Source organism: Lepidothrix coronata, unplaced genomic scaffold (genome assembly GCF_001604755.1).
Source record: "Lepidothrix coronata isolate B3197 unplaced genomic scaffold, Lepidothrix_coronata-1.0 Scaffold91, whole genome shotgun sequence".
NCBI lineage: Eukaryota > Metazoa > Chordata > Aves > Passeriformes > Pipridae > Lepidothrix > Lepidothrix coronata.
Window position 1 is genome coordinate 1,843,426 of NW_016690271.1, and position 20,486 is coordinate 1,863,911.

The following is a 20,486-nucleotide window of genomic DNA, read 5'->3' on the forward strand; positions in this document are numbered from 1 at the left end:
GGAGCCCGAGCCGCAGCCGGAACCGGAGCCGGTACCGGGGGGGGGCGCGGGCGGCTCGGCTCGGCTCGCCCCGTCTATGTCGTTTTCTGACTCCAGCGCTACCTTCCTGCTCAACGAGGTACCGGCCCCGGTACCGGCCCCGGTACCGGGGGGGCCGGGGCGGGCCGTGCCCGGGGGGCCGCGGTGGGAGATGGGGGGAGCTGCGCCCCGGGGGGCGGTGATGGCGCACGGGGGGGCCGTGCCCGGTGCGGGCGGTGTTGGCCGTGCCCGCCGAGGGGGTTCATGCCCGGTGCGGCGGAGGGGGGAGGGCTGTGCCGCCCCCCCGGGCCCTTTGTTCCTCGCCGCCGCTTTTCCCTCGATCCCGGCAGGTGCGACCGGGATGGGGACCGGGTTCGGGACCGGGGGGGAGGATCCCACCCCCCACGACCGGGGACCCCGCGAGGGCCGATGCTCCGGGCCTGGGGGGGAGCTGCATAGGGGGGGTGTCGTGTTGTAGGGGGGGGCGGCACTGGGAATGCTGGGGGGTGATGTCGTGTCTGGGGGGGCGCTGGGGACGCTGTACTGGGGGTCGCACTGGGGATGCTGGGAGGAGGGGCCGCTGGAGACGCTGTAATGGGGGCCCGCACTGGGATGCTGCGGATCCATACTGGGGATGCTGGCGTGCCCTAGTGGGGATGCTGGGGCGGCGGGCGCGGTGGGTGTCCCCTCGGAGAGGCCGGTTTGGAGATCTGCGCTGATTAACTGAGGGCCGCGGTGGCTGAAGAGGGCCCTGGCGCCAGGCGGCTGAGCCCTCACAATAAAGACCCGTCTCTTGTCACTTCATATTTACCCCCAAATCTTCAAAAAGCGCCCTGCCATCCTTCCAAGGCTCCTGCCCCCGCCGCCTGCGCTGCGGCCAGGCGGGACGGGGGGGTGACGGCCGGCCCACTCCTCTGTCCCCCGGCCTGGCCCCCTCTCCTCCCCCGGTCCTCACGCTCCGCGGATGCGCAGCGAGGAGCGGCCGCAGCCGCTCGGAGCCCTCGTGGCCGTGTGTCGCTGCTCCCCGCGCAGGGCGGGACGCGGGGACCTCCCGATGCCCCCTTCCCATCCCGGCTTCTCCTCTTTATCCCTCTGCCCCCGTTCATCCTGCCGATAGCGACCCCGCCCGCTGTCCCCCGGCGCCACGCGGAGCCCCGGCCCCAGGCTGGTCTCCGGGCCGATCACCACCTGCCCGCGTCCCGCGGCAGGTTCACCTCTGCCCGCACCGCGCCCGGCCCCGCACCGCGCGTCCCCCCCCGGGGCTGCCCCGGGCGGCGGGGCCGGGGGGGTCCCGCTGACCATTGAACGGGCAGCGGGGACTGAAATTTAGACCCAATTTGGACTTTGCTTCCTTGCCGCCGCGGAAAACTGCTGACGGCAGCTTTGGCAAAAGTGGGGCTTGCTTGTAATTTATTTTTTTTTCCGAATTCCCCCCTCACAAAGCAAAAGCGGAGTCTTTCGTTGCCCCGCGGCGAATCCCCTCAGGCCGCGGCTGTTCTCTCACGGACACCTCGCCTGCTGTTCCTCTGGGCCCGGACACAGCCGTGTCCCCGCGAGGAAAGGTCGTCTCCCCTCGGGGCCACTGCCCGGCCCCCCGCCCGCGCCCCCCGCCCCGCTGTAAACACCACAAACGGCCTCGCCTGAGGAATAAAACCGATCCAGAGCAGCCTCGTCTCCTCGAACTTCCGCAGGGACGCCCCACAAGGGGACTGCGGGGGTAGGGGGATAGCGGGAACCAGAGTATCCACTACGGGCGCGGACACGACTCAGGATCCCGCACCCATGGTCGGGACAGGCTGCGCATCGCCCCGTCGGTGACCGAGCACGGGGCAGGGAGAGAGGAACCAACGGCCTCGGCTCCCACCCTGAGGGCAGCTGTGCCCCGGGGACAGGGGACGAGAGCTGTCCCCGCGCAGCCCCCTTCCAGGGAGGGTTTTCCAACCTACAGCGCTCGGGGCCACTGTGTCCGGCTCCCGGGAGCCGCCCCGGCCGCCTGCGGGCCCGGCACTACACCGGGGTGCGGTCCCCAGGCTGGGGCGGATGGAGGCCGGGCCGTCTCGCGAATTCGTCCCGGAGATCCCGTCCTGGGGATCTGTCCCGGTCCAGCCCGGAGAAACTGTCCCATCGGGCCGCCTCCGCCCCCCACCCGCCCCGCAGCGCGGCCCCGCTCGCTCTTCCCCTTTCATCTCTGCCCATCTCCACTCATCATCCTTTTTCTATTTTTAGCCGGTAGACTTAGGCCTTGGCGCCAGGCCGTTTAAGACCTGTCAAAGTCCTTCATATTTCCCTCATGTCACATGGACCTTTCGCTCCCTTCCCCGCGCCATGCGAGGGCCGTAATTTGGATCTGTGAGCTGGTGAGCAAATGCAATTTGCTCTTCTCCATCGCTGTGTTGTCTCCGTGACCCCAGCCAGCAGGACGGCTGGTGTCCTGTCCGGGGCACTTACACAAATTGCGGGTGATTGATGAAAAATAACAATTCTCACAAGCAGCCGGGCCTCCGCCTTCCCCTCCTCCCGGCTCCACCGGGCTGCGGCGGCCCCGCGCCCCGGGGAACGCTCCCCCCCGACGGGGTGCACCAGCCGCGGCCGAGGAAGGGGCTCCAGGGGAACGGGTTTTCCACCGGCCCCCCCGTTCCCGGCACTGATGCCACGGCAAGAGGGCACCCCGGGGCCCCTGGCGAGGACGGCCGAGCTTCTCGCACCTTCCCAAGCGGAGGGACCAGAGTGGGGGTGGAAACAGGCCGTGCCGTGGAGGGAGGGGGACGGTGCCACAGGACTGGGCTCCACGGTGCTCCCCCGGGAGAAGAACAGACACGGGGATGTCAGAGGCCCCCCAGAGCGAAGCCGCAGGTGCAGGGTGGGGAACTCCCTCTGTCCCGAAGGTACCGGGTCCCCACGGGATTCGGTGGCCCCCACCAGTCCCGGGGTGTACCCCCCGGTCCGACCTGGCCCTCCCGCCGCAGCTGGGGCGTGGGGCAGGCGGGGAGGAGGCGAGGGGCGACCCCACAGCCCCAGCAGCTTCCTCGGCCGCTCTTCTCTGCTCCACCTGGAGAGGAAAAGAACCCCACGTGCGATGAATCCATCCTCGTTTGCTCTCACCCACCCGCGTCCACCCCTCCTCTGCTTCCCTTCCCCGGGGCGCCGCATCTCCCCTCACACCCCTCGGCGGGGTGGGAATTCCCTTACCCCCGGGAGATCCCGGGAAAACGACTCTGCCCCCCTCCGGTGCTCCGGTGCCCGTTGGAGGGGACGGGGAGGGGCCGCCGGGCACCGGAGGCCGCCTGATGCCCTTTTATCGACAGCCACCGAGAGAGATGCTCGACCCGACACCAGCCCCGGCCCCGCCGCCCTCCTTCCTCCCTCCTCTTCCTCCCGCCGCGCGGCCGCGAAGCTCCGCGCCCCTTCCGTGCGCAGGGAACCCCGCGGAGCCCCGCCAGCGCGGCAGCCCCCGGGCTGTCCCCCCTGCTCCGAGCTCCCCCTGCCCTCAGACTGTTTAGATTTCTTTCCAGCTTTAAAGAAAATATTTCCAGTAATCCAGATTTCTGGAAAATAACAACAGGCGGGGAGACGCAGACACAAACGCCGCTGAAGTTTATCCAGAGTTTGAACAATTTATAAACACATTTCCCGGCTTATTTGTCAGGGCGGGCGGCGAGTGACCCCGGCCCGGCCGGGGGGGACACGCGTCCTCCGCTCCCCCGTTACTCCACGTTGCTTTGAGCCAGGAGCCCGCTCAACCCTCCGCCTGATTGAATTTTAAATTATTTCATTAATTTTTGTTTTAATTACGGAGCGCTCTCCCCGCGCGGGGCGGAGTGACCCCGCTCCAGCCCCGCGCCCCCGGGGCTGCCCAGCTCCCCACGTCGGGGCGCGGCGCCGAGCCCGCACCGAGCCCGCTGCCTTAAAAGGCGACGGGAACCCCAGTCCGGGCCGTCCCAGAGCGGGGGGACCCGCCTGGAACCCGCGCTGGCACCGAGGATGGGAATGGGAATGGGTACAGGGATGGAGGGGCACGGTGGGGGATCATGTAAATCCCTCTGTTTAAAAAACTTCCATTTGAGAAAGTGTGTCACATCCCGGCGCGGGCGCGTAATCCCCGGGCTAATGGCATTATCGCCGCCTCATCGCCGTCATGGGATGGGGCTGGGGGCGAGCACACCCCGCCCGCCGCCACGCGTGACCGCGGCTCGGTTCTGCGGGGAAACGGAGCGCCGGATCCCCCGCTCCGTTGGGGGACCCTGGGGTCGGTGTCGACCCCCCTCCCGGGTCCCTCGGTTCCCCCTTGGAGGCTGTATCGATAATCGGGCGCCTATCGATAATCGGGGTCCTGTTGTCCGCCCGGGTTCCCCGAGCGAAGCCCGTCCCGGTTCCCCTGCGCTCCGCGGCTCGTCTCTGAACTCAAAGGGCTTCAACAAACGGCATTACTTGATAAAATGATGCTCTTGGGCCCCCCACCCCCTTCCTCTGTGAGATTAACAGCGAGGATTTGGGGTCGTGCCGCTGCACAGTGCCCGGAGCAGCTGGGACGAGGCCGCCCGACTCCCACAGCAACGATGTCCCGGGAAAAATCGGGGAAAAGCGACAGGAACGGCTGTTCTGAGAGCGGAGCGGCGGGGCCGGGAGTGAAAAGGAAAACTATCACGAAGGGCTCCACGATCATCGGGTCCAACCTCCCCCGAGGCAAAATCCCCTTCTGGGCAGGGACCTCGCCTGTACAGGGACAACAGGGCAGGGGATGTCCCGGGCTGGGTCCTGGCCCACGGTTTCTCTCCCTCATTAGTTTTATTTTTCAAACTGTGCCTGGTGGGTGCAGTCCCCACCGGTTGCCCCTGGAAGGGGGAAAGGTGCAGGGCAGCCCCCAGCTTTATGAGGGTCACTCAGCCCTCCTGGTTCCCAGTCCCTTTGCATCCCCAGAAACCCTTTTCTCCCTGTTTGGGGCCAGGAGTTTGGCAGAAGTTACAGAATCAAAGGAGGGGCGAGTAAACCGGCCCTGGGTGGGGAGAGCTGAGGGGGTCTCACATCTTGGCCTGTCTTCTTCAGATGGGATCTGGGAACGTGTCTGGAATCACATCTAAAGCAGGATCTGACGCCGCCATTCCCACGTCACGTGAGTTGTGGGTTTGGTCTGGGTTTGACTTTTAGGATTGCAGAAAATCACCATCTTGTGTTTGTAGGAGAGAGCATTTCGCTGCCGAGAGAATAAAAACGGTCAGAATAAATCAGGAGCTGGTCCTGGGCAGGAATAACACTTTTCATTGCACCTGTCCCTTTCCTGGGTGCTTCACCATGAACAAATCTGGTGTACACCAGCACTGCATGGAAGGGCCAACTCTCATCATCCTTATCCACATTTCCTCCAAGACACAGCGCTCCTCTGGGCCCTATTCTGCCAGAGGCACAGAGAGGTGGAGCAGGGCTCCGAAGGCAGGACAGGCTCTTCCCATCTTGAAACCAGTCTGCAAACTCAAACTGCTGTGGGGCAATGCCCCGTCACGGCCCTGGATCCATCTCCGTTCCTGGGCACCTCTGCATTGCACTAAATTTTCTCATTGCCCAGCTTTTTCCTCGCTTCTCTGTAGGTCCTGGGCTCTTGCGCTGATTGCCCTGAGGGTCTTGGGGTCTTGGCACGGGCACACAGTGAGCACGCTGAGACCTGCCACCCTCAAGCCTCTCTTCTCCCAGCTCCTCGCCTGCATGAGCTCTGCAGTGCCGGCAGATTGCTCTCCAGGCGTGTTTTCCATGGATACCTCAACGGAGGCAGCACCAAATAACAAGTAAATAACAGCCCCCGACGCCGGGCTGCCGGCACAAAGCAAGCAATTGCCCTTCACGCAGGTCACTAATCTCTTGACACATGGTCTTTGAGACCTGGGCCACGGGGAGGGAGGCTGAAAGGGAAGAAAAGATAGTGGGGACAATGGCAGGGCCGCCGGCTGGCTAATAACCCTTCTCCCAGCTTTGTCTGGGTACACTCAGCACGACGCTGGGATCAATTCATCTCCGAAGAGAAAAACACACTCCTGCCCCCTCCGTGGTGCCTGTGAGGGTCCAGACTTGCCGGGCTAAGTGCAGAGCTCGAGATGCTGCAGGTATTAATAGCCCCCATTTTGTAGCCAGCAGTAATTCCCTCCTGTGTTTTCCCCTCCACGCTGAAAACAAATCCTTCACTTCATCCGTTTGTCCTCTCCAGTTGCCATCTGTCTTCCATCCTTCAAATCTCACCTTAAAAACAGTGCCTCTTGAGCAAATCCTCCCCGCCGTCCCCGCGTGCCGTCTCGCCCGGCGCAGGCCTGACACTACAAGCGCTCATTGAAGTGAAGGGGATTTGAGAGTGCACAGGACACGGCGGGATTAAGGCCACAGATTGTGCTCCCTGGGCTGCGCTGTGCCGGCGCAGCAAAGCCTGGCCTTGCGGCTCTGCCTGCCTGGGGCTCTGCTCCCTCCCCTCAGCTGCTCCTTCGCGCCAGGGAGGCGGCCAGTGCGCGGGCATCCCCATCCCTCTGCCCTTCAGGTGCTGCTGGGATGGAGGGAAGCACCTGAGCTGACCTCCCTGGCTGTCTCCAGGTCCTTTCCTATGCGGACGGAAGCAGGAGAGGTCATCCCCTGTGCCCCGGCCGGGAGGCACAGGGGGGTTCACGTGGTGGGACTGCTGTTTGCACAGATGTGGCAGGTGCTGTCTCACATCCTGGCATCCCATCCCATCCTGTCCCATCCCGTCTTGCCCTGCACCACCCTGGGGCAGCATCTGCGGGGCGGCCCCGGCCAAGCCGTGAATCACAGCGCACATCAAAGCGCCGGCAAGGAGAGCACTCGCGGCCCCGGCAGCCTCGGAGCGGACAGTGCCTGTGCAGATGTTCAGCAGCAGCTTTTATCAATTACAGACAGCAGCAGAATTTACCAGAAAACCCAGGGAAGGGAAGGGAAGGAGCTCTGGCCAGTGGAGGGGCCACAGCGGAGCCCACGCAACCCTTGCAGCTCCACGGGATGGGTCATTCCGGCACATCACCACTTCCCTCCATTTTAGCACCAGTATAACATTCCATTCCATTCCATTCCATTCCATTCCCCCACGTTCCCCTCCAGCCCTCGCTCTGGTGGGGGTCACCTGCTCCCATCAAAATCTTGGTCTTCTTCAGGAAAACCCCACCTTGCTGGGCTTCACGGGCACGAAGGAGATCAGACATGTCCACTCCTGATCCAAACCTTTGGAGCTGGTGAGATTCCTCCTGGAAAATAAACCCACACGATATCAAAGCCAATCACATGACCTGTGGCAGTGTGACACTTGGTGTTTTTTGGTTGAGCCTGGCAAGCTCCCACAGACACTGTGGACTACCAGGAGTCTCATGGTCCGGTCAGTCACCCAGACAGGACAATGGCATCACTCCCACATGACAGCTGGACTTTCCCCTTTCGACAGCAAAAAGGGCAAAATTCAATGTACCTTGAGAGGTGGCTGTAACATGGACCCCCTCATGTGGGAGGAGAGGCAGCGGGACGTGTCCATCCCTCCCGCAGAGGGAGTCATGGAATGGGTGTGAGGTGGGGTGGGAGGCAGGGTACAGGCCGGGCTGCAGGGGCTGTCTCTGGTTTTCTGCTTGAATGAAGCTGCTGGTCTGGACGTGGTTCATAACCTTCAGCCCACAGCAGACCCTTGGCAAAGTCCTCTCCCCAGGCTGTTCAGAAATGAAAGTGCTCTCCCGTCGTTTCCACCTGGGTTGTCAGGTACGGCTCCTCCCAGGGGCTGGTGACAGGCTGTGGTGCTGGCCCAGAGAGTCCTCCTCGCTGGGGGATGCAGAGACACGGTGCTCCCTCCAAATCACCCCAGGGGGTCCCCGTCCCCCTGCTTCTGAGGTGTATTTAAGTGAAAACACTATTGGTTCTTTCCCCATCCTGCTTCCCACCTCCCCAGAGAAGGGGCTGGGTGGGAGTGGGATTAGTGCCCAGCTGGCACTGGGCTGCCACACGGGCCATGGCACCCGCCTTTTATCAGTGTCCTGTAATAATACTGTAAATACTCACTGGGCAGTAATTACACCCTATAAAAGAAGCAGCAGCCTGTGGTGTGAGCCAGGACCGGTTCACGACACTCACTTTAAAGAGACGTTTCATGTCTCGTTTATAGATTAGATTTTAACCTGACAACCTTTTAACATTGTATTAAATTAGAAATTAACTTCGTATGACTGCTCACCGTATAATTGACCCAGGGACAGGTTGAGTGCTACAGAATATTTCAGATACCTTTCAGACAGCGAAGTTCCCAAGAAAATTCAGAGCCTCCTCCTTGATCTAGACCAGGGCTTTGCTATTAATTAGTATTTATGATCAGGTGCCAGGAATGCTTCCCGTGGAGGGAGGGCTGCCAGGGAGCAGCGTCCCTGCTGTGTCGTGCCCATCCCCAAGGGATGTGATGGAGGGAAGGAGACAGAGGGGACAGGGAAGGCTGCAAGCCCCTGACCCTGCCGTCGGTATTTTAGTGTAATTTCCTGCAGCAGAAATTCCCAAGAAAGGCAAAAATTCAGCCTGGGAACTCACTGACAGATGCACAGCTTCAAATTACATCTGAGCCCAGTGAGGGATGGGGTGGCAATTGATGGGACAGTGTCAATGCCCAGGCACAGCCAGGAATGGCCGTGTGTCCCAAAGGCTGGGGGAACATGTTCCCAAGGCTGATCCTGCAGTGGGAAACACCAATTCCAGCGCTGCCCCTGCTCGTGGGCAGTGTTGGAGGAGCGAGGGCACAGCCAGGCACGGCGTGGGACAGGGAGGCAGCGACCCTGCCACATCCCTGGTCCAGCTCCAGCGTTAGTGACTTGTATCCCGCTGTGTCCTGCCCTTTGCTTCCACCAGGGTAAAGGCATTTTCTGGGATAATTGAAACCTGCTCCCAGCACGTGCAGGAGGCGGGAGCGGGAACAAACCCAGTGACATCAGCCAGAGGAGGCTTCACCCTGGTTGGGCCGGGAGGACTCTTCAGTACGAGCCCCAGCTTACACTTGTATTCAATTTATGTTATGCAACGTCCATATTAAATAAATTTAATATTAATTCTAATTTTTATACACTTTAATCTCATTACGTGAGACTGAACAGCCCCTGTGCCCCAGTTTTCCACCTCAGTAAGGCAGGTGATGGGAGGGCTGGATGCTCTGCCGTGGCAGGGACAGGTGAGGGGCACAGCTGAAGCCTCTTGACTCTTCCCAGTTCTGTTCCCACCAGCTCTGCTCCCACACGTGGGGAGCCACGAGCTCGGAGAGGGGCTCCTGCAGTCCCTGGGACAGGCGCTGCCTCCACAGCCACATGCTTGTCCCGGTGCCTTTTCCATCTGTGAAGCAGGCCAAGCAGTGGATTCAATTATTTTTTCCTAGCACACATAAGCCACTAATCATTTATTGCATTAAAAAACCCCCTCGTCTGTCTCTGCAACTTTTGTTCCCGTTTTATCCAATTAAAACTCAGGACAAAAAAAAAAAGTTTCGTTTTCTCTTTTTTTTTTTTTTTTTTTGCAATCACAAAGACCCGATCTCAGCCCCATTGACTCGCTAATTGTAAGCACTCAGATGGTGGGGTTTAAAGTTACACTTAGCAGCTGTGAAACATTAGGGTGAAGTGATTACAACCTACTGGAGGATACCGAACATTTTTACAATATCTCAGGAGCACAAGGGAAAGACAACAGGAAATGGCGCAAACTTTCCTACCCTGCACAGCAACAAGCCAGAGCGAAGGAGCGAGAAAATAAATGCGGAGACGTGGCGCAGACGTGGTTTGGATCCTCAAAACAATCACTAAGGAAGCCCCGGTGACAGCACCATGGATTTACCCCCTTGCTTGGGCGGTCAGAGAGGAGGGGGAGCTGCACTTTGCAGCAAAACTGCTCCGGGCTTTCTGCTGAGGAAGGAGGACAGAGATCTTGGCAGAATTTTGCCCTCGGTCAGTCCTTTGCCTTCTCCCAGCCTTGTTGCCGGCAAATGTTGTTCTGGGGCTGGGGAAAGCTGCTCAGGGCAGGACAAGCAGGGCCTGTCCCCTTGAGGGATGGGCAGCAGGATGGGGTTTGCCTGGGCAAAGCCCCATCTGGGCTCAGCAAGGCTCAGCATCACCAGCAAAACCACCAAATCCTGAGCCCCATGCACCCTGCAAAGCACTGGGGAACACCAGCCCTGCTGGTTATACTCTGGACTGGTTCTGAGATTTGATTTCATTTGAACTCCAAGCTGTCACATTTGGAGAACCTTTGACTTCCCACTCCTTTTCAAACAGCCAAACATCCCCCTTCCCATGATTTAAGCCCGCTACACGCGTGTGTTTATTACAGAAACCAGGGTAGGATAAGAAAGCAATATTTCATGTTAATTCATGAAATCTGAACTCAACTTTTAATAGAAGAGCCCCACTTTATGCACAGAGTGATATACAGTCCGCCCTGCTTTAAATGAGACGTTTTGCCTTTTGAACTCAGCAGGAGCCCGCTGCTTACTACTACTGGAAACAGTTTAAAAACCTGCCAGTCCGTGTGTCTTTTGGGGCTCTTTGGTTTATATCATGGCACAACATTCTTGCTGGGCTGCCTGTGACCGCCCGCCAGCCCCTGCACTCGAAAACCCGCCAGCCCCTGCACTCGAAAACCCGGCTTTCCAGAAACTCACCTGGAGAATTTCCACGGCAACGGGAGCCGCTCCTCCCAAGTCCTGCGAAGCCCCACGAGCCTCTGGTTGTTTCTGCTTTAAGTGGGGCTTGGATCAGTTCCCTCGGCTGAAAACCTCAGGGCTGAAAAAGTCAGGGGCAAACCTCCCCGAGGAGCAGCTTCTAGACATCATCAAGCAGCAGAAATATTCCCTCTTGGTGCCTGAAAAAGAGTTATCATACGGCTGCTGAGGTCAAGGAGGAGGAAAGGTGGGGTGGCACAAAAGCAAGTGGCACCCCATTGAAATGGGGGGTTTTTGTGTGCAGGCTACAGGCAGGGCCATGGGTGGGAGCAGGTGTGTGCTGTGAGTGAGGAACAAGGTGCAGGGATGTGTTGAGCCAGACCCTACAGAGTTATCGATGAACCAGACCCTATAGAGAGATCAGTGAATCAAACCTTACAGAGTTATTGATGCATCAGACCCTACAGAGTAATTACTGAATCAGACCCCATGGAGTTTTGTTGAATCAAACCTTACAGAATTATTGATAAATCAGACCCTATAGAGTTATCATTAAATCAGACCCTACAGAGTTATCAATGCATCAGCCACTGTACAGTTATTTTTATATCAGACCCTATAGAGTTATCAATGAATCAGACACTATACAGTCATTGTTGCAACACACTCAGTTCTCTCTGGCTCACAGAAGAGCTGGAACTTGGTGGTTATTCTGCTGGGTCATCTGTGAAAGTATCAAATTAAAGTTAAATTAACTGCCTCATAGCAATGCTTTTTTTTTTTTAAGCTCTAGGCTTTCTTAACAGTTTGGCTACGGGGCTATCAACAGCAGGGAATTTAGGACATTCTTTTCAATGAACCAGACTGAAAATATTTTGGTACAGCCCCAGTTTGTAGGGTTTTTTTGAATCTCTTTCCCCCCCCTTTTAAACAAAACATCCTGATTCAAAGGAGCTTCTTGCAGACTGGGAATTTCCACATGGCCATATTGCAGCACTTATAAAAAGTGATTTAATGCCTGCCAACAACAAATACATTTGCAATGACACCACTCTGTGTTATGTGCTATCCTACTTTGTGTGCTCAGTAAGAACCAGCCAAGCTGTCCCAGGCAGGAGGGAGAAGAGCCGCCTTCCTTCCTCTGCAAGAACTTTGTCCCTTCCCCTGCTCCTTGGAAAGCCTGAAAGGAAACAAGCATCACGGTGACAACACAATCCCTTCTGTATGTGTTAATCTGGATTTTGTTTGAACTTTTGGAGCTGACCTTGGCTTGAACTGTGTTAAAAACCCTGACTGGTGTGGACTGACTTGACCCTGCGGTCCCATTTGTGCCAGCCCTGCCCTCAGCCCCTTCCTTACTTCAAGCCATTATTTTACAGACAAAAAGGAACATAGCATTACAGCAGATATAGCCAGCGGAGCTGCAAGTACTTACTTACAGGCAAACTCTCCTCTGATTTCATCCCAAGGAAGTTTTTTTTTTTTTCTGCTTAAGAAAGGACTGACTGAAAACCAAGCAAGAAGCTGAAATTATTGCTGTAAACTCTCAGTTTTTTATTAGCGGTTTCCAAGCCTGGAGAAAACAAAACCTTCTGAGTGGCTGCATTACAGTTAAAAACAAAACAAAACAAAAAAGAAAATCAAGCCCAGGACTGAACTGGGTATTTGGTGTTTGGGGATGGAGGAGGAAGAGGGTGGTCGGTTCTGCGTCCCTTGGCGGGGCTGGTTTGAGCTGTAAGAGTGCGAGAAGATTTGTGGGTTTAGATAGTTTCCTCTCCTCACCATGACTCAAACGGCTTCTATTAAAAACAAGTAGTGGGAAGGAAATTTCATAAGCTGACAGTCCCATCTCACTCTGCTTCTCGACACAAGTTGGCTGAGATGTAGGAATTCGTGTGGTTATGATGTGTGAGCCCAGGACTGTTTTATCAGCAGAGTTATGCGGGGCTGGTTTTGACTGTGCACGTTCCGAAGGGCACGGAGGTTCAGGCTGTTACACAGCTCTGCAAAGCCTCTGATCCGTGATCCCACAACTGAACGGGTGGAGGTGGGTGCTCCCAGCACCTGGTCCTTGTCCCACAGAAATCAGTGGGACAAAGAAGAAGGGCCCCAGCCAAGATGAGGAGCTGGAGCTGGGCTCAGACACCCCCAAGAGATGGGTGTTGGTTATCAGAGGTGCCAAGGCACCACCTAAATATCTTGGGTTTAATATCCCTTATTTTTAATATCCCTTACTTTTAATATCCCTCACACACAGGGATGAGGGAGTGGGGAGGCAAACCCAAGCTAGACTGGCTGCCTAACAACCACTGATGGCTTTAATTAAAGCCCTTGAGTTAGCAAATATGCCCAGAGTCTGGTCCAGGGAGATACACAAAGCCCACAGTCAGCCCAGTAACACTCCATGAACATTGCCATTTAAGCAGTTTCTTGTTTAACTTAGATTTATTCAATGACACATGCATTTCTGGACAGATATCTGAGTTCCAATGAACAACTTTTATAACCAAATATGAGAAATCTGTGACTGCAGTTTAGTCAATTAAGTACGTTTCTAAAATACATGACTAGAAGAAAACCGGAGCAATAGAGAGAATCCTTCCAAAGAACAGAAAAGAAACATTTCCATTTGTAATACTCCTGGCATCGATGAGTATCAGAGGGGAAGGAGGGCAGCAAGGAGACGCGACGAGGAAGGAACAACATTATCAACCCTGTCCACACAAAGTCCTCCAGTTTCCAGTCTCTCCAGTTCATCCATTAATGCTCGGCACTTGCACGAACGGCGAGAGCTCCTCTGAGTTACGGAAATTCATCTCTCAACACGAGGAAAGCAGAGAGTGGCCGTGAGACCGCGCGCCTGACCCAAAAATGGCTTAGGAATATCTCTCCTCACCCAACCTCTTCCCTGAAGACAGCGAGAAAAGAAGCCGCAGGGCTATCAGGATTTGAAGACGGAGCCTCTTCATATTGCACAGGGACACAGAGTCAAGATTTCGTGAGTACAGTTTCAGGAAGGTCTGAGAGTCGTCAATATTCATCAGGGTAACGAGAACCATCCAGCGCCACGGGAGCCGGCAGGTGACGGACACAGCGGGATTGTTTAGGCGGAGAGGCGGCTCCTTACCCTGTCTGGATCTCTCCCTGGATGTTCGGCTAATTTAGGGGAATCCCGTGGGGAACAGGCTGAGGGGCTGGTTTTCGTTAGTCGGGAGGGGGGACCGGTAGCCGTCGAAGTTGCGCGGGATGCTGCCGCTGGTGGAGCCAGAGCTGTTACTCAGCGTCTCTATGCTTCCCTCTCGCTGAAGCTCTGCAAGGGGAGAGAGAGCAGGGCCTGGTTAGTGTTTGGGACAAACCCAGAGTGCCGTTAGACAGGCTCTTAACTGACAAATCCCTCATTGCTCCAAGGTTTGCTCATCATCCTTCTTTTCTGGGGTGATCTGGGAATCACTCCCAGGGGATGCCAGCTCCTGGTTCTACTTCCCTGCTGGGTTCATGGCTCACCTGAGCCTAAGAGGAGCTGGAGGGAGGCATTACCTGCTGCCTGGCAGAGCAGCCCCTTCCCTGGGGTCGAGGCCGCTGAGTCATGACATGTCAGGACTTGACAGTGGGGATGCTCATGGCAGAACTGAGCAGGGCACAAAGAGAACAGTGGTAGATGATGGAACATCTTCCCTCCCAGACATGTGGGAAGGGGCACTGGTAGCAGCACTGCTTACTGATGCTGTGTACCAACAGTGCCTAACCACTGCCATTCTCCACCTTGGGAACACCAGGGACTTCCCACACCCTGTTATCCTGCCCAGAAGGACAACTCTGCTTTTTCAAGTCATGGAGAAAATATCCCCCTTCCTGAGCTGTGCCTCAAAGCAAAGGAGAAAGCAGCCTGGCTGTGGCTCTCCCTCTCTTGGTCACACACACCCAGACATCTCCCCTCTCTGACCTCCCAAAGCCTTTCCTGCTCCCTAATCTCGGAACAGGAGGATTTCTGTGTGTGCAGAGCATCGTTTCCAGCCGTGGCCTCTCTGTGAGCCACTTGAACCCAGCGGTGGCCCCGGTGGCAGCAGCGCTGCTGGGCAGCGTCCCCCCGGCAGCACTCAGCAGTGGCAGGCAGGGTGAGATTAGGCAGAGCCCACATCCACCACAGGAATCCTCTCCCAGACACGCGGTGACAGGGGACAAGAAATATTCCGGCGGGTTGCGACTTCCGTCTGCACAGCCCGGGCTGGGACAGGGACAGGAGCTTCAAATAATTCCTGTGCTGCCAAGAGGGAGAGAGCACCTAAAGGGGCTCCAAGAGAGCTGGAGAGGGACTTTTCACAAGGGCATGGAGGGACAGAACAAGGAGGAATAATGGCTTTAAATTGAAACAGAGTACATTTAGGCTGGATATCAGGAAGAAATCCTTCCCTGTGAGGGTAGGGAGGGGCTGGCACAGGTTGCCCAGAGAAGCTGTGGCTGCCCCATCCCTGGAAGTGTCCAAGGCCAGGTTGCATGGGGCTTCAAGCAACCTGGGATAGTGGAAGGTGCCCCTGAACATGGCAGGGGGGTGGAACTGGATGAGCTTTAAAGTCTCTTCCCATGCTATCCATTCTATGGTTCCCTATAAGGCACAGGGGTGAACTCCTGGAGGAGACAGGCAGCTTTCCCTGTCTCTGCATCCCGAGTTTTGCTTGGCCGGGATGCAAAGGAGCTGGTGGAGCTGGAGGAGCAGTGCCCTCTCTGCTCTCTGCAAAATATTCCTGCAGCTCTACAACTTCCACTGCCTCACCTGGGATATTTTACCTCCTGTGAATGCCCTGGCAGTCCTTTTGCTACAGTGAGACTATGTGATAAGGACAGATCTATATATAAAGTGCATGGCAAAGCAAAAAGTCAGTTCTTCCCCAAACCAAAGAGCATCCCACCTTCCCACCCCAGTATCCTCGGACACTGCCCTACTCCCCTCACCACCTGAGCACTGCAGGGCAGCAGCCAGGCAAGCACACACCTAGCAGTGAGGGCTGTGGGATTTAATCCCTCATCCCGGAGGTAACCTGTGATGGAGATAATCTGCCCAGGATACAAGGGAAACAAATCAGCAGGAAGCTGGTCACCCTGTGAGCAGCAGTGAGCACGACCTCGGCTGTGTTCACCACCATGCCTCGCCAGTACTGGGTGAAGGAATGTCCCTGTCTAAACCTCTTCATTCTCCTCACATCCTTACTCTCCCATGAGTTCAGGAAGTAAAACCAGTAATTTAAATCAGAACTGAGTGGCGTATCCCACACTAATGCCGTGCTTATCCTGTCTGATTTGGGGCTTTTATCTCCCTCAGCACACAGCTGGCTTTGGTTAGACATCCCACGTCAGAGCTCGGGGCGCTGGGCTCCCCCAAACCCGGCGCAGCTCCTCGCGGGGGGACTCTGCTCTCTCTTCAAGCTATAATTGATTTTCGGGCAAATGTGTTTCCAGTAACCGTGGCTGAAGAAGGGAGAGGGACAGAGCGAGGAGCATTTGTTCCCCTGTGGATCCTGCGTGGCTGTTCCTGCTCCTTGGGGCTGAGCTCCTGCCTGTCCGTGCCCACACCGTGTCCTGCCTGTCCCTCGGTGCCCTGTGCGGGACCGCACACCCTGCCGGGATGGGATTTGGGGGAATTCGGGCTTTTCTGGGGTCTGCAGGATTTCTGCAGCCGACAGTGCTTGTCACCTCTGCGGGGGCCTGCCAGGGGGTGGCACTGCAGAGACTGATGCCAGCCAGGGAAAAAGCCTGGATCAAAAATCAGGGGGAGACAGAGCGGGTGGGCGCAGGGCCTGGACATGGTCCCATCCCAGCTGTGTCCCACAGCTCTGAGCTCGGCCGCCCTGAGCTGCCCTTGCTGCTGCCAGGCAGGAAAACCTGACAATTCATGACAGGGAGGGACAAAACAGAGGGTACGGAAGGTGCAGGGGGTCAGGAGGAACTGGAGGGGATGACATCCAGCCCTCTGGCCCCCTCTGGGTTCAGAGAGTGCCAGGCTAAAACCCGAGCAGCTCCCACATCCGAGCTGCCACCCCAAGCGCTGCGGATGGGACAGCCACGCATTCCCCATGGAATACGAGTCCGGGCTCTCTCAAACAGCCCGGCCCTGCAAACTCTGGAACTCATTAGCCAGCGAGGCAGACGAGCAGTGTATTTTGATACCCAAGGAAGCCCTGTAAAAGTGCCGAGCGCTGCCGCAGAGACACCGCCGTGCTCAGGAAATTGGGCTCTTGCCCTCACCCTCGCCCGGCGCTCGAGCACGGCGGGGTCACGCCAGGGGGGCAATTAGCCTTTACATGGTCACCAGGGACTACCTGCCCGCACGTCTGACCCCCTGCATCCCCGTCAGCACGTTTGCCTGCATGCCCCTAAATCGGCCTGCTTCATTAATAAAAAAGAAAATTTAACAAATCCCAATACTTAATATTATTCTTTCCCCCAGCCCTTCCAGCAGACCAGGGCACGGCAGAGGGACATCGATGCCATTCCCATGGGAAGCTCAGACAAGGCTGGGAATGGCTCCATGACATGGGGACAACCCTCCTATTACGGACTAAAAACTGGAGGATGATTTCTGATAGACCCGATGCCCAGAGAGACCCAACAAGTGCAGAAGAGCCACCACGGTGTAGTGGGGCTGTGAGTACCAGGAGAAGCCAGTCCCTAAAACAAAAAGCAGCACCTTGGGATGGAACAGCCAAGCCTCGTGGCACAGCTGAAAGGGGCTGAAATACCTCCCAGACCTCAAGAAGACCCATCACACAACCAGTCAGACCACTGATGCCCTCTGTGCTGGGAACACGCTGCTGGAAAACACAAAACAGAAGCAAACCCAAGGATCCCCTCATGGAATGATGGGGCTGAGGGGCAGCAGAGCCCAGAGCAGCAGGATCAGGGCTCAGCATCGTGCCAGCAGAGCAGGACATGGCTGCCCAGCAAGTGATTTCGTTTACTCCGGTGGAGTTACGCCAGGAATGGACTTGGCCCCAGCATGTCTGAGGGTTATTGTATCTGCATTCCCCCATGCATATACTGTCGAGATGTATTAACTTCCTTAAATGTACCAGTAAAACAACCTCTTATGATACACTTTAATGAACTTGTACAGTAGCCAACAAATTGTGCATCATATAAAACCCATTCGGCCTTATAGACTCTCTGGCTATTTTGTAATAACTGCAATTTGCTTCTGCTGAAGCAAGATAACCAGGGTTGAGAAGTCAGGCTTTGCAGAAACCTAAATATTTGATTTGGGGGGGAGTGGGTGGGAGAAGGAAGAAAGGGGCCTCTGGGAGCTATTTATGGGGTCAAAATAACATGAGACCTGCTCTTCTCGTAGCATTTCCACCATCAAGGAAATGAAATACTGTGAGAAGACCAGCACTTGCATTATTTTGGCCCCATAAATGGCTCCCTGAGGCTTTCAGAAGCCCGTGAAAAACAAACACAAATACAAATAAATGCTAATACTGGAAACGTAAATACTAAAACCTGCCCATGTCCCCGGAGGAAACGACTCACAAAGTCCTGACTGCCCTAAAAAAAAAAAAAAAAAAAAGGGAAAAGAGACGAAGGAGCTGGAACATCTGCTGAAGCCATGAGGAGAAAGTCACTTCAGGGGAGCTGGGAACAGCCCTGCCTGCGCTTTTGACAGTAACAGTAATGGGCACCGCTGGCATCACCCAGGGTCCCAGGGTAACGGGGATTTTCAGGGCACACGCGCTCTCCGCCGTGTTTTGGGAGGCAGCAGCAAAACTCCTCGTGGCTGCCGGTGTGGGGAGGGAAGGTGGCACAGCCAGTGGCCAGCCGGGGTGCCCACCCCACCCCAGGGGAGCCACCCCATCCCATGGCCCCACACCATGCTCCAGGGCTGTGGGAACATTTGGAGAGCAATGGGGCATGGAAGGAGCTGCAAGCAGATGCTGGTGCTCCCTGCCTGGCAGTGCTGCCTGCAGGCCTGCCCGCAGCCCGGCACCGGCACGGCCCTCCCGCGGGGTGGATGGTGCTCCAGGAGAGACTGAAAATGAAACCTCCCAGGAAACATTGCTTGCTGCTGATATTCCCGACAGCCACGCTGTGGCCAGACTGTCCTGTCCCTTGTTCTGCTGCCTGAGCTGGCTGCCAAGGTGGAGGGGAGGAGGAAGAGCAGGAGGAGCTGTTCAGGGGACAGCCCGGGGTCTGCAGGCCTGGGGCAGCAGTGCCATTCCCTGTCCAGCCAGGCGGCTGCACCCTCAATTCCAGAAAGCTCCAGGGACTGTCAAAGGACTCTGACAAATCCAGAAAGGTACAAAGCCCTGCCAAGCTTAAATGTGAAATAATTTTCTGGGGTGCATTAATTTGATGCCTGTAGAAAATCTATATAAGCCCTCTTTTGCCCGGAACACTCATAAATTATGCTGCCTTTCTTATCCGTGCTCTCCTGCAGTGGCCCTCTCAAAGCCCTGGTATCTCCTTTATGTCTACTCAAAAATCTCCTCTCCGGTGCATTATTTCTCCTAATGGTTTTTCCTTTCTCTCTCTCTGTTTGCTTTCCCCTGTTAAGCACAGTTTCAAAATATCCTCCCAAATCATTTGCTGGAAGAGCTGACCCTTTCCTCCTTACCTACGGAGGGGCTGCCCAGGCTCCGGCAGAGCCCGGCCGGGATAACTGATACAATGACAGCAGCCTGATGTGTCAGGGCAGCGGGGAAGCGGCAGCAACTCTGAATACAAGAATTATTCTTCATCATCTCAAACTGTCACAACACATTACCCTCAAAGCCGCAGCTCGCTGAAGGAGTGACCCTGGACTGAATGGGAGAGTGCTCGGGGAAAGAACTAATTGTAGCCTCTTTTCACACGTCAGTCACTTTTCACAGCACCAAGCCTTTCAAGCTCAACTAATGTCAAGTTCCCTTTTCCTTTTGCTGGGCTGAGTATTTCTGATTTTTAAGGATGGCATTTTTAAAGGAACAAGGTCTCTGGCGAGGGATGAGGCCAGGGAGGGGAGGGAAGGAAGCGCCGGAGTGAGCACGCATCAGAAAGTCCATCAGACGCCCGAAGACTCGTTAGGAATTAGACAATTAACAAGTAGGAATGCAGGAAGCGGGGTAATGGCCAGCAGAGCTCGAATCTCCTCGATTTCATTTCTGTCATTCACAGCAATTGTTTTGGGGAACTTCCCGGGCTCTGCCGTGCACTGAGGGGCCGCAAAGGTGGGAATGGACTCGGCCCCTTCCTGAAATCAGGATGCAAGACAGGCATTTTCCAGCGGTGGGGGACAGAAACAAGGTGCTGCTCACTAAACCCACCTCTCCCCAGCCACACAAGCAGATTTGAATAAACGGCTAAAAGGCCAAAATTCGAGCCTCATTTTAAAACCAAAGACAATTCCCTTCCTCTGGAGGAGAAGTGAGGAGATTCCCTGCAGGCAGAGCTCTGGGAATGACAGCCTGGTCGGTGCTCTGGGGCAGGCACACATAAGGGCCCTTCACCCCTCCTTGTCTTTAACTGAAATCCTGACATATTCTGCAACAAGGACTATTTTTTCGCCCTTACATTTACACAGTGCCCATCACGGGGGACTTGCAGAACCGACTGGGGCTTCTGAGTGTTACTTATTAACTGTAATGAATAATAATTATGTAGCTTCTGCCATCTGGATTCTCACTCAAAAGGGTCCTATATAAAGGGAACGCTAAAAGGCAATTTGTATCAACACAATGGAAGTCTTGAGGATCTCTTAAACTGTAATTTACACAACGCTCCCCAGTGAATGGCTTAGTTAAACATTTTAATTTTCCTGATTGCTGCCGAAGGGAGCGGGATGTGCTCCCCC

At 56.0% G+C, this 20,486-nt stretch overlaps 1 protein-coding gene across 1 annotated transcript in view; it reads right to left on the bottom strand.

The window, feature by feature from the left end:
- Nucleotides 1-13,095: 13,095 nt before the first annotated feature.
- BCAS3 (BCAS3, microtubule associated cell migration factor) overlaps nucleotides 13,096-20,486 on the bottom strand; it is a 316,591-nt gene continuing 309,200 nt past the window's right edge. Inside the window, exon 27 of the mRNA XM_017821512.1 lies at nucleotides 13,096-13,979. Coding sequence (XP_017677001.1) covers nucleotides 13,831-13,979 — 149 coding nt within the window. The 3' untranslated portion in view covers nucleotides 13,096-13,830. The remainder of the gene's footprint in view (nucleotides 13,980-20,486) is intronic.